General features: G+C 46.2%; 1 protein-coding gene across 4 annotated transcripts in view; it reads right to left on the reverse strand.

Annotated features, from left to right (window-relative positions):
* Positions 1-4,606: 4,606 nt before the first annotated feature.
* The window catches only part of LY86 (lymphocyte antigen 86), a 65,335-nt gene continuing 56,277 nt past the window's right edge, over positions 4,607-13,664 (reverse strand). The window contains exons 4-6 of one of the 4 annotated variants that reach the window (XR_002742197.2): positions 13,465-13,517; positions 10,105-10,239; positions 8,634-9,011 (exon numbers count right to left, since the gene is read on the reverse strand). Coding sequence is in view for 2 of the 4 variants with exons in the window: in XM_003985832.5 (XP_003985881.1) it covers positions 8,928-9,011; positions 13,465-13,517 (137 nt within the window). In the remaining 2 variants the exon portion in view is untranslated. Of the gene's footprint in view, positions 5,217-8,633; positions 9,012-10,104; positions 10,240-13,464; positions 13,518-13,664 lie in introns of those variants that run through there. The other 3 variants (XM_045057166.1, XM_003985832.5, XR_002156917.2) reach the window with 3 other exon arrangements.

Consider the following 13,664-nt stretch of genomic DNA (forward strand, 5'->3'; position numbering starts at 1 on the left):
CCTACAAAATGCCACGGGATCCCTGACATTATAAAGTCAGCTTCTGGCTCAGCTTCTCTCTTCTTGAGGCTTTGCCACAAATCCAAGGGGCTGGGTGGGGAGATGGGATGCCTTTTGACTCTACCTTTGCGCTCATGAGCTCAGCTACAACATGATGCCAACCCCATGGTTTCCACCCTGAAGATATCCAGCAGAGATGACATGGTGTCCTTTGCTAAGGTGAGAATTTATTTCTTTCCAAAGTTGTGTTGATTTTTAATTACTTTAAAAAATTTTAAATGTTTATTTATTTTTGAGAGACGGGGGGTGAGGGGCAGAGAGAGAGAGAGAGAGACCCAGAATCTGAAGTAGGCTCCAGGCTCTGAGCTGTCAGCACAGAGCCCAATGAAGGGCCCAAGCATACGAACTGCGAGATCATGACCTGAGCCGAAGCTGGACCTTTAAACAAGTGAGCCACCCAGGGGCCCCACTATTATTTTATTTTATTTTATTTTATTTTATTTTATTTTATTTTATTTTATTTTTTTTAGAGTTGCTTCCCCAGCCTTGAAAGTCCTCTGGGAACAACTCCTCGAGGGCAAAAACAGGTGTGATGCAGCTCTCAGTGGATGGCTTTAGTGGCTTGTTTCTGATTCTAAGATTCTGAGTGCACTGAACATGGCTATGAGATTATGATTATGGTGGAAGTTAAGAAGGAAGTCATCGAGAAGTATGAACAAGGTATGTGTGTGGTGGAAATTGCAAGATTTTATAAGAAGTCTACATCTGCATCTCATCTGCAGAGGAGGAGGAGGAAAAAAGCAGAGGAATCCCTCACTTTAAATGAGATGAGGAAGATATGTCAAATATGGGAAACTGCAAAATTTTGTAGAAAAGCACCACCCAAATAAGGCTATAGCAGTGTGAGTGATGAATATGTTTAATGAGAATGCAGTGTTGCATTTCCATGAAATCCTCAGAAGGCAAAAAGCAAGTGTCAATGGATAGGTTCCTTGTTAAAGTTGCTCAAAAAGAAAAAGATTCCATTAAGCCAATAGATAACAGTGATTCTGTTAGTGATGGTGAAAGTTGTCCTACACAATAACCCTTCCTTTCTTGACTGCTTCACACCAGCCATGAAGTTTTTCAAAAGGTAAGTGCAATTTAATTTGTTTTTCTTTATTTTTTGTATTTTCTTTGTGACTTTGTATTATATTACAGTATTATAATTATTTTTATATGTATATTTTTGGGTTGTGGAACAAATCATCTAAGTTTCCATTATTTCTTATGGGAAAATTCGCTTTGATAGACAAGTGCTTTGGATTATAAGCATGTTTCCGGAACGATTTATGCTCGCAAACCAAGGTTTTACTGTACTTCCGTTTTGTTACCAAAAATGAGATGAGGAAAGGAAAGAAGTGCTGTGGTCTGAGTGTCTGTGCCCTGCCCCCCAAATTCATATGTTGAAATCTACCCCCCAAGATGATGGTATTTGGAGGTGGGCACTTGGGAGATAATTAGGTCATGAAGGTGTAAGTCTCAGGAGTGGGATTAGTGCCCTTAAAAAAGAGACCCCAGAGAATGCCCTCACCCGCTCCTGCCACCACGTGAGGATACACTGAGAAGACAGCTACCAACGATCTAGGAAGCAGGTTCTCAGCAGACACTGAATATGCCAGCACCTTGATCTTGGAATTCCCAGCCTCCAGAACTATGAGCGATACATTTCTGTTGTGTATACGCTCCTTATTCTATGGTATTTTTGTTACAGCAGTCCAAAGGGATGGAACCCAGGGCAGAACTTACAAAGACCATGATCTTGGCTCCAGTGAATATTGTGGTACATGAGTATGACTACGTGGGCTCTGGAAAACAAATGTGGGAAGAAGGTTGACGGGCACAGGGCCAGGCGCTATGGGTCTGCCCATCCAGGCCTCCTGGCTTCTATGGGTACCACGTCTGCCCTGAATTTCCTCACACCTGCTGCTTATTACTCTCAAAACAGCTGCTCTCTGCTCCCTGCCCCCTGCATCTCCAGTCTCTGGTCCCCTCTCACTGCATTTGTTCAGGTTACCATGCGGTTTTCCAGGCGCTTCTCAGGCTGGCAACCCCTCTCTCTCCTTCATCCATCCCATCCTCAGGGAACCTACACAGGACCCTCACTTACTGGGTCAGACCCACACCTCTCAACACTCAGGGATGAAGACAACATGAGTTAAACATGACAGGGGTGAGGGTACACTTGGTGAAGAGAATACCTTCTCACCAGGGAGGGATGGAAAGGAGTTCCTCGAGAGGGAGGCAAGGGCACCCTTTGATGGGGAGATGGGCTCAGACTGAGATGTGGGTTCACAATAAGCTTCAAGAAACGCTTGCTGATTCTTTCAGTTCTGGGGATTGTAACTAAGCATTAACAGAAAAGCCTGTGCTTGGGTGAGAGTGTTTTATTATATACTTCATTTCATCTAAAATCAAATTCATTGCCTAATGATAGCAGAAATACAGTTTGCGCCAGTCACTGGGAATGAAACACCAGATTGATAGCCAGGAAGCCAGAGCAGGGACTGCTTCCATCATGGGCACCAGGGTCTCTAATGTCATCCATCCTTCAAGGGCCAGCTCATGGCTCCTTCCACCATGAAGCCAACCCTGTACACCCTCCCCATGAAGCCAGAGTGTTCTGTTCCTCTTTCTTGCTACCTACCATGGACTACCCATCCTATAAGATTTTTGATACTTTGCTTCTTTCCTTTGCCTAAAATATAAGACAGGAATTATATATTATTCGTTTCTACATTCTATGTACTATCTTTAATACAGTGGTCAGCAAGTAGGTGGTGCTGGATAAAAAATTTACTGAAGAAAAGAAGGGAAGAAAGAAAACAAGAAGGAAGGAAGGGAAGGGAGGCAGGAAGGGAGGGATGGAGGGAGGAAGGGAGAAAGTGAAAAAGCAAGGCTCTCCTGGACTATTCATCAAATTCATCCAGGCAGGTTTGACATGAATGACCAAGAGATTTTTGTTTTGTTTTGTGTTTTGGTTGTTGTTGAAGAGTTGTAGCTCTTTCAAATCATGAAACTGAGTAGTTCAGTATATTCCTTAAACATTCATGGTCTTTTTTTTTTCTTTTCTTTTTTTCTTTTCTGCTCTCATCAATGGGTTAATAGAACTCTTTATTAGCCCACCTTTGTTTATAGCCTGGTTGCTTCTTGACTTAAATTCTGCAAGCCCACAGCTAAACCCATAAAGTGCTCCCTACTATATGACCTCCAGCCAAGCAACCAGGGGCAGCATCAGCCAGCAAGAGCCTGGGTTTGCAGTCAGACCGATTTAAATCCCAGCCTGCTGGGCTCATGGGAAGGTGGGGGGGAGGGGGGCAGGTGGTTACCTCCCTTCTATAACACCAGCTTTCTCTTCTACAACTTGAATTACCTTATCACCTGCGCACCGGCTGTTATTGAGATAGGAAAAATATGCGTATATGTATCAATGTCTGGCACATAGCAAATGCTCGAATAATGGTTAGCTTTCAAGCCATGGTATTATTATTTTTATTATTGTTGTTGTTCTGACTTCTCAGATGCTATCTTTCTAAGCCCGCTCATTTAAAATCCTTTTAATTTCTCTTTATGCTGAAGCCTGGTTGTATCCCTTTGATCATTTCTATAATATTCTCTGGCCCCTTCTCAAATTCTCTTCCATTTCTGAATAGAAGGGAAAGCCACAAAATGGTACAGCCTTCTGCCGCATGGATGTTTTCTTTTTTTCTAGACCTTGCTTGGGTTTCAGGGAATCCATAAAAATATCAGCTAAGGGAAGAAATCATTGTTTTCAGCTGAAATAACATCCATGCATAAATTCTTTTCCACAGGAGTGAGGAGACCAAGATACTGGGGGAAAGAATTTGGTTTTGTCACACATTTTAAAGGAAAGCTGGGTGAGAGGAGGCGGGGGTGGGGGTGGGGTGGGGGTGGGGAAGAAAGTTCGGTTTGGTGCATCTGAAGGTAGCTGAAGCCTTCAGTTCCAAATGGAGCCACTGAAGTTATTTACAAACTGGAAGTAAACTAGCTCTTTCCCAATTCTCCTGGAGCCCCTGCCTGCCAGAGAAAATGATCAGGAAATTAGAGGAACTTGTTTTGCTGACTGACAAAAAATGCAGCTGATCCAAATCTGGACTTGAACTGCCGAGACCCGATGAACTGCCTCCCTCACAATTCGGGTTAAAATCAGGATGTGGCCCTTTCCCTTCTCTTGCTAGCTATTTTGGGTTATTTTCGCTGAAGGCAGATGTAATTGTTAAACGTGCAGATGTTACATTTAGTTCCTCCTTTTTGCATGTGTATCTTTTCTTTGCTTTTTTCCTTTTGCAAGAAACAAATTTAATTAAGAATTATGCACATTTTCTTTCCTGGGCCTGTTTGGCCTGGTTAGAATGTTTCTGTTTAGGGAAGGGGCGCCTGGGTGGCCCAGTCCTTTAAACTTCGATTTAGATTCAGGTCACCATCTCACAATTTGTGGGTTCAAGCCCCACATCAGGCTCTGTGCTGACAGCTTGGAGCCTGGAACCTGCTTCAGATTCTGGATTCTGTGTCTCCCTCTCTCTCTGCCCCTCCCCCACTTATGCTCTGTCTCTCTCTGTCTCTCAAAAGTAAATAAATGTAAAAAAAAAAAAAAAAAAAAAAGAATGTTTTTGTTTGGGGGAAATTTGGACCTGGATATTTCTCTTCAATCCTCTTTGGAGTTCATGGTTCCAGGACGAGGCTCAGTGGACATGCCCCATCCCAGGTCTGATAAAACTAGCTGCACTTAGAAGAAAGAAATCTAGATGCCAAGGAATCATCTGAATACTTGAAAAGGAATGTGGGCTTATGGGCAAGGGCAGGGCTGGAAGACTGCCTCAATCACGTAGGAGGGACAGGAGAAGTAAATTAGGGAAAGGGGCTTTAGCTCCTTCTTACCTCTTATTGACAAATGGTTTGTGTCCTTCCTAAGTCACATGTTGAAATCCTAACTCCCAAGGAGATGGTATCTGGAGGTGGGGCCTTTGGGAGGAGATTAGGTGATGAGGGTCTAGCCCTCATGAATAGGCTTAGTGCCCTTAAGAAAAAAGTCCCAGAGAGCTGCCTTGCACTTCCTCCATGTTCAAGAACACAGCTCCTATAAACCGGGAAACAGCATCTCATCACACACTGAATCTTCCAGCACCTTGATCTTGGGCTTCCCAATCTCCAAAATTCTGTAAGAAATAAATGTCTATTGTTTACAAAACATTCGGGTTAAGGGACTCTTGTCCCAGCAGCCTAAAGGGACTAGGCACCACCTTGGCATAATAACTCCCTTTTATTGAGTCACCTGCCAAGCTCTGTTCTAAGTGTCTGCCATGCATTCTTAACTCTCAGTACTTCTATAAGGCAGGTGTCACCGCTGACACTTGCAGGTGAGCAAGCCAAGGTTAGAGAATTAAGTCACTCACTCGGTTAGCAGCTAGGGGAGGGTTAGGACTGCAGTGCTGATCTAATTCCAGACATGCTAGGGCCTCCTGGCATCTTTCCCCCCTTTCTCCTTTTACCCCTCTCCAACTCCCCCAGTTTACACTTAGGGACAAGTGTGGTTCCAGCCGCGTTAAGGCTGATCCCGCGCAGTACCGGGTCACATGACCTAGGTTAAGCCAATCAGTGCAGGGCCAAAGCAAAGGGCCCAGAGAGGTCATGTGACCCAAGCCTTTGCACGTAGAAGGAATGCAGGGCTTTGGGAGAAGGGTGTCTCTCTCCTTTTGTACACTGGACAGGGTGTGAAACTATTTGCTGTTATAGGAAAGACTGAGAGTGAAAGCAGTATTCAGAGGGCCAGAGGTGCAAGAACCATGGAGAAATAGAGGTGAAGCACCATGAGAAGTGTTAGTGTCTGCGGCAAACCAAAGCTTGTGCCAGAAACACGTGGGGGCTCAGCAATCAAGGGGCCAAGGAGGCCCCTGTATGTCTAAGACTGAGTTGAGTCTCTGTTCCTTATGCTGAAACATTCTAAGTGACCTGGTCACACTGCCCAAATGGATCTTCAGCTTTGTGCTTGAGTGCTGGCCTTGGGCCCTTCCCACCAAATATATAGATACACACCCTGGAACAGCATGCATATGTGTAATTGAAAATGGAACATGGGTTTGAACTGCCAGTGCCCATGTCTTTGCTGATTTTTTTTCAATAGAGTGCAGTATTGTAAGTGTATTTTCTTTTCCTTATGTTTTCTTAACATTTTCTTTTCTCTAGCTTACTCTGTTGTATGAATACAACATTTAATACATATAACATACAAAATATGTATTAACTTATTGTGTGATTGGTAAGGCTTCCTATCAACAGTAGGCTTTTCGTAGTTGAGTTTTTGGAGAGTCAAAAGTTATATGTGGGTTTTTACTTGCATGAGGGGTTGGTGCCTCTAATCCCCATGTTGTTCAAGGGTTAACTGTATATGTAAATACAGAGATTTAAAATATAAGGAGAGGCCTGTGGGCACCAAAATGCCTGGAACTGTCTTGTTTCCACAAGAGTTCTTTGGAAACATAGCATCATCTTGAATCAAACTGATTTTTTTTTTTCAGGGAATTTTATTGAGAAGTTTATTTAGGATGTTTTATAGTGATTTTGAAACAGCAGCAAACTCTGTGAGAAGATGAGACACAACTTAAGTTCTTTGTCAGTGTACTCCCCTCCCCACACGTGGGGGGGGTTACCCCAAGAGAGCTTGCCTTGGCATTGCCCAGCTCCCTCCCTGAATAACTCTTGCTTCCTACAGGGGCAGTTCCAAACTTCATCTTAGTTATTAATTTTCTGCCAGAGTGTTCAATAGTGATAATTATTCTGGCATTTCTCTGACCAAGATGGTTTGTGTTTTATTTTACTATTTTTTTAAATGTTCATTTACTTATTTATTTTTGAGAGAGAGAGAGGGCGGGGAGGGGCAGAGAGAGAAGGAAGGACAGAGAATCCCAAGCGGGTTCCACTCTGTCAGCACAGAGCCCAACGTGGCGCTCAAATTCACAAACTGCGAGATCATGACCTGAGCCGAAGTTGGATGCTTAACTGATTTGAGCCACCCAGGCAGCCCCAGTTTGTGTTTTAATAGGAGACGCGGAACCAGTGAAAAACTTTCTCAGCTTGCAGGAATGAAACTCACGGTGAAATTTAAGGCCCGTGACAGGACACAGAAACATTTTGGTTTCCTCTCAAGTCAATCCTTTAGTGCAGCCTCTGTGTATTCATGAGTACTCAGTCATGGCTAGGGCCAGCCCCGTACACGGAAACCCCTGTTTAAGCCAAACCCAGAGATCTGAACCTCTCTCTCTTTCTCTCTCTCTCTGTCTCATGCTCACATGCAGGTGCGCGCGTGTACGTACACACGCATTGTCAATGAATTTTAAGAGGACAAAAGAATAGGAAGGGAAATTGCAGAAAAATAAGAAGTGAGATTATTTCTACTTGTCCCTGCCTCTGGAAGGCTGTGACCACTGTCCTGAGCTGTTGGAACGTGTGAGTGCCCAGAATCTCCACACGACTTTTACTGGGTGTTATGGGAAAGGAAACAGGGGCATGTCTCTCTTGAGGGAATGCCATCTGTGTACATAACAGGATCACCCCCGTGTGTGGATTCAGAGGTTTGCTCCCCAGCGGGGCATAACCACAGTATGTCTTTTCTCCCGAGCATTTATGGGTGTAGGTGAGGACACTGCTATAATTTTGTTTCTCCATAGCCAAAAAAACCTCAGATCCTGGTTTTAAAGTTTTAATTCCCCAGGCATTTACAGCCTGCTATTCTGGGTAGTTTAATTATGTGCGGATGGTAATTAATAGCAATGAACATTTTTAAACTCTGTAGTTTTCCTGTCTTAATCTCTAACATAGTGGCATTTGTGTGGATATCAAAGACCTACAAAGTCAACCCAGTCACCCTATGCCAGTTCCCCAGTAGGAGCAAGAGGGCCAGATGCTGGGCTGAGGGACACTGGAAGGATTGGGGTAGGGGAGGAGGGCACAGGATGGTGTCAGGGATGTGGAGCCCACCGTGCAATTCTGCACATCCTGGGACAGAAAAAGACAGGGCTGCCAAAATGGCTCTAACAGCAGACAGCAACCGGCTCCTTTGCAGGGGGCATTGAAGGAGATGTTTCTGTGCGTGAATGGATGTGTCCACACCGATCAACATGACTTTTTAATATTTCAAAGGACCGCACACTTGACGAGGCAGGGACAGTGTTTTGCTCCCTGGAGAATCCTAAGTGCTGAGCACAGGGCCTGGTACTTAAGTGTTCAGTAGTTACACATGGAGAATGAATGAATGCATTACTGAGAGCCATGGTGTGCTGAGGCCAGGGGTAGCCAAGGCTTTTGGGGTGAAGATGTAATGAGGTTTGGTAGGTGGGACTTTGATGTCACTCTGTAGGGTTTCATCGGCTCCTCGGCCCTCGCAGCCAAAGGGCCTGGGACTTGCCTGGGAGAAGGAGGAGGAGAAGGGGCATATTTTCCCAATATCCTCAGGACGTCAGCTTCCTGAATCTCAGAACTACTTACGCTGCGCCAGCACCTGGCACCCTGTCTGGAGGAAATTACATTGTAACTCAAGTATGGCACTAAGATCCTTTGAACAGACCATCAGGAGCGACTGTGGGCCAGATTTCTTTATTCTGGGTAACTGAAGAAGTGCTCCCGAGGAGCTGAGAAGCAGGAGAGCCTGGCCGTTTGGAGGAGGGTGGACCCACGGGCTGGCGACCATCAGGAGGCTCCTTTAGAAGCACGTACACCTGTGGAGTCTGGGGACGTCTGGCCCCCGGGGCTAAAATCTGCACCTGCGCCTCTGATGAGCCTCTCTGTTGTTGACTGGTGTTTCTTCCAGAGCAGGTTCAGTGTGGGCAGCCTGCAGTTCCCACGAGACAGAGCGTGCTCTGTGTCTTAGCTTCTCAGGAGCAAATGACCGTAGCATTGGCGCAGGCCACGGTGGAGCGCTTCTCATTATACAGTTCCAGCAAGACCTGGTATTCTCCCTGGAAGGGACACAGGGAAAGCATGACGTGTGTGACTCCCAGAGCAGTCAATCATTCGACAGGTAGTCACTGAGCACCTTCTATGTGCAGGCAGTGTGTTAGACGCTGGGGATGAAGGAGAACCAAGGAAACCGAACTCACGTTGTGGAGCTTATGGGCCTCACCAGGGAGGCAGACAATGCATGAGATACTTCACTGTGCGTGCATTGTGTGTGCTGATGCCACAGAGAGAATGCAGGCGGGGAAGGGGATGGACAGCAGGGCCGGGCCGGGCCAGGTGGGGCTGGGCTTGTGCCGTTGGCACAACTGCCGTTGGCAGTTTTAAGTAGGGTGGTCAAGGCAGGCCTTGCTGCAAAGGTGACCTTTGGGCAAAGACCTGAAGTAGATGGGGAGCTGCTTTGAGGGCTGGGCCCCACATTCGAGAAACTGCAAGGAAGCCCAAGGGGCTGTAGGGAGACAGAACCACAGGAAGTGGGGGAAGGACATGAATCGGGGATGGCCTCACAGGCCATGGTGGGGAGACACTGGCTTCCACTTGGAAAGGGTCGCAGGTCATGAGAGCCTCCTCCCCAGAGGAGTGGCCTGATCATGTATACATGTTAAGAAGATCCTTCCGGCCGCCCTCTGAAAAAAGACTGTAGGGACAGAGAGTATAAGCAGTTAAGACCAGGTAGGAGACCACTCGGGCCTGTAGTGGATGGGGGAGGTGAGAAGAGAGATTGGATTCTGCATAGATTTTGAAAGAAGAGCTCATATGATTTACTGAGGAAACCCATGTGGGTGGCAGAGAAAGAGAGGAGCTATGGGTGATTCTGAAGACTCTGGCCCGAGCAATTGGAAGATCCAGGGAAGACAGAGAAGACCTCCAGGCACAAGATTCACCCGCACGAAACCACAGTGCTCTATCAGAAAAAGTACTACCACCTTTTAGGGTTCCTTTCTGGCAACCACACTCCACAGAGGACTCCCTTCGTCTGTGGTTAGCAGCTGGGCTATATATGGAATCGCAGAAAAACCCATGTGTTTGCTCAGCGGCTAAGCCCCGCCCCAAGCCCCCAGAGGCCACATGGTGGTGGCAGGTCTGCAGACTCACCCATCTGGAGAAGAGACACTCTGGGTGGCACGACTTAGTGGGAAGCAGGGCAAAGGGCCCAAGAGGGAAGGATCTCAAGAGATTCCTGGCACATCTTTGAAGTGCCTGTCATCCAGAGAAGGAAAGGGGTTTAATCTGTAGAAGCCAGAGGGAAGGAAGAAATCAGAACACTGGATGGAGTTTGCATGAGAGGTAGTTTTTGTTAGAAAAGAACAACTTTTGGGGCGCCTGGGTAGCTCATTCAGTTAAACGTCTGACTTCGGCTCAGTTCATGATATCAGGGTTCGTGAGTTCCAGCTCCAGGTTAGGCTGTCAGAGCACAGCCTGCTTCAGATGTTCTTGTCTCCTTCTGTCTCTGCCCCTCCCCCACTCGTTCTCTCTCTCTCTCTCTCTCTCTCTCTGTCTCTGTCTCTCTCAAAAATAAATAAACATTAAAAAAATAAAAAGAAAAGAAAAGAAAAGAAAAGAACAACTCTCTAGCAAGGAGCAAAGGTCCAGGAGCGAGCGGGTTCCCCAACAATGAAAAGTGCGTTGGGCAGAGCCAGGCTGTGCACTGGATGGTGGCTGAGGGGGGACGGCTGCTTACAGCCGTCCCCCAGGGCACCATTCAGCTGGAGGATCCTGCGACAGCGACAGCGGGGCTCCCTGAGGCTGATCACCCAAACAGGAGCAGCTGTGATTTCAGAAGCAGTTTAGGAATTTCACCAAAGCAGTGTAAAAGTTAGAGAACTAATTCTGAGTAAAGAGCAATGGGAACCTCATCTGTTTGTGCCACCATCATTGCCATCATTCCTGTCCACTTTTCTTTTAGAGTCCCTGTGCCTTCAGGTACACACCCTACATAATTATTGAAAACCAAATGAATTTTTCATTATTGCTTTATAAGCCTAAGAAAAGATGTAGTATTTGCAGGAAGGTTCTAGACGATGAATTACTGCTTACATTACATACGTGCATACATACCTCCAGGATATGCATACTCTGGTTTAGGAGTAAGGGTATTTAGGCAACTGTGCTCATCCTCAGGCAGGTGGAGGGACATGCTAGGAGGACAGGAGGGGCAGAGTAGGGAGGGACAAGGGACAGAGAGCAGCAGCCTCTGTGCTGTTGAGGAGAGCACTAAATTTGCGAGTCAGGAATTTATAGTTATATCCTTAGCACTTACGCAAATTAGACCATCCCTGTAAGCTGTCCACGTACTTTGGAACTCCAAAAGGCCTCTAAATTCTAATTCAGAAAACAGCAGTCCTGGAGATGCAGGGTTCCAGGCAGGACCTCAGTCTGGGCCAAGGGACTGGCTGTGTTGAAAAGCAAATAATACCAAGACACTGCAGATTGACTGCTGAGTGGAAAAGTTTTCAGCCGAACAGGGATAGAATTAGCACAGAGGCCCATCTCTGGGGGATTTGGTGGGAGGAGGGGATCCGGGGCAGGTCTTTTAAAACCAGAAGGCTTCACACTGTCTCTGTCCCATATTAGGAAGCAAAGTCTCTGAGCCTTGCTGGCTGGCTGGCTGCCAAGGAAGCCTGGGCTGGCTGCAGCTGGTCCCCCGCCAGCGTGGGAGCTCATGTTGAGATTAAGGCCTCCAGCTGCCTCTGCTGCATACGTGACAGGTTGCATGTGTCCCACTTGGGTGATGTCCCCTGTTGATTCTGGCCAGGTGTCAGCAGGCTGGGGCACAGTCAGGGCTGGCCAGGCTTCTGCTTCCTAGGCCCCAAAGACGAGGAAGAGGTGGGAGGACCAGCCAAAGAGGACCAGTAGATGCTTAAGCAGCCATGCCCATGGCCAGGACACCTGAGCCTGGCTTTGTCCTCACACCGGGTGACATGCCTGAGCACCGCTTATTGGTTGAGGAATGCAGATCCTGAGCTCACCCAAGTGTCCTAGGGGAATGCAGTAAAGCTTTTTTACATCTCTGCCAGATTTTTCTTTCAAAAGGATTCTGTGTCTCTAGGAAGTTCTTTTCCCCTCCTCCAGGTCATAGCAACTCCCGAGGGGAGCTGCTTTTTTTTTTTTTTTCTTTAAAGTCAATAATGCAGGGCACCTGGATGGCTCAGTCGATTACGTGTCCCAGTCTTGATTTCGGCTCAGGTTTCGTGAATTCAAGCCCCGCATCGGGTTTTGTGCTGACAATGCAGAGCCTGCTTGGGATTCTGTCTCGCCCTCTCTCTCTGCCCCTCCCCTGCTCACGCTCTTTCTCTCAAAATAAATAAATAAATTGAAATAATATAAAATTAAAAAGCCAGTAATGCCAGATGAAAATCTATTGTTTGCAAATTTTAAGCCAATTGCCAGGGGAAGGGGGAAGGGAGGGGTTGAGGAGGAAATCGGGGAAGAAAAAAGAATTCAAGTAGCAAAGACTTAAAGAAAAAACTAACTGGGAGAATTTTGGTTCCACATCCTAGAAGTGAAGAGAGTTTGCAAGACTCTAATATTTCAATGAAAGGCCAGCAGAGAAGACTCTGGAGAACCCCAGAGGGGAAGGTGAAGCCGCAAACTTCCCATCTGTGGGAGCAACAGCTAGAGAATGTTCTAGAGACAGTACGGCTTGCACCTTAGGAACCCAGAGCCTGGGACAGAAAAGAAACACACACAAGATAAATGAAAAGTTAAACAGATTCTTTATGCAGAAGGAAACCCTTTCCCAGAGCCATAGATGGGTTTTGGGATCTAGAAAGCAGAGAGGTTAAAGTTGAAACAAACAAACAAACAAAGTTATTACAACCTTGTGATTCCTTTTATGATGTCCCGTAAGATTCTCTCAGGAGTAGCATATTGAAAATGTATTGCTCATGTCAGAGCTGCTTGAGTTCAGCCATTTAAGAAGGTCACATTATTTTGCGGAAAGGAATTTGTGGAAAACTGGACCCTTAGCTGTGAGCCCTGCCGGTGAATGCTCAGGGTGGGGGCATTTTATTCACCTGGTGACAGCCCACTAATAATAGTGTAAGGCTGGTACCTGAGGGCCTTTACCCTTCACGCTTGTGTGTGTGTGTGTGTGTGTCTTCCTCTCTCTGAACAGCCAGCCTCACAGACAGCTCACGCCCCAGCAGCTCTAGCCCATGCAGTACCCTCAGATACCAACCATCCTGAAGGACAGGATGAGGGCCTCCCTCTCCGTGGGAGCTGTCTGCCCAGGGGATCCCAGAGGGTCCAACAGACATAAAATGTTATAATGAAAAAGGTAAAACCAGTGTGTTAAGCGTTTGTGAGTACCCATCATGAGGTATCAGCTTTACTGAAGAACGGTTTTCTTGGTAGGGGTCAGTGGAAAATGTTTAAACTGTTGAAGTTTAAACTCAAGAAACTGCTCGATACAATAATTAAGTAACAGAACAGAGCAGAAAACCAAAACCTTACCTCGAGAATTTCAAATCCAGGATTATTGATGGGGCCAGCATAATAAATCTGCTCTGAAACATATACAAAACAGACAAATGTTACTCAGTCCTATTAAACAAAAATGATTTGCTCCTATTATCTGTGCTCGCTATTCAATAGGGATCTAAGATTGGGAAAGAAGGTCTCTGTTCACACAGTTGCTCATATTCTAGGGAGAA

The sequence above is a fragment of the Felis catus genome, chromosome B2, assembly GCF_018350175.1.
Source record: "Felis catus isolate Fca126 chromosome B2, F.catus_Fca126_mat1.0, whole genome shotgun sequence".
Classification (NCBI taxonomy): domain Eukaryota; kingdom Metazoa; phylum Chordata; class Mammalia; order Carnivora; family Felidae; genus Felis; species Felis catus.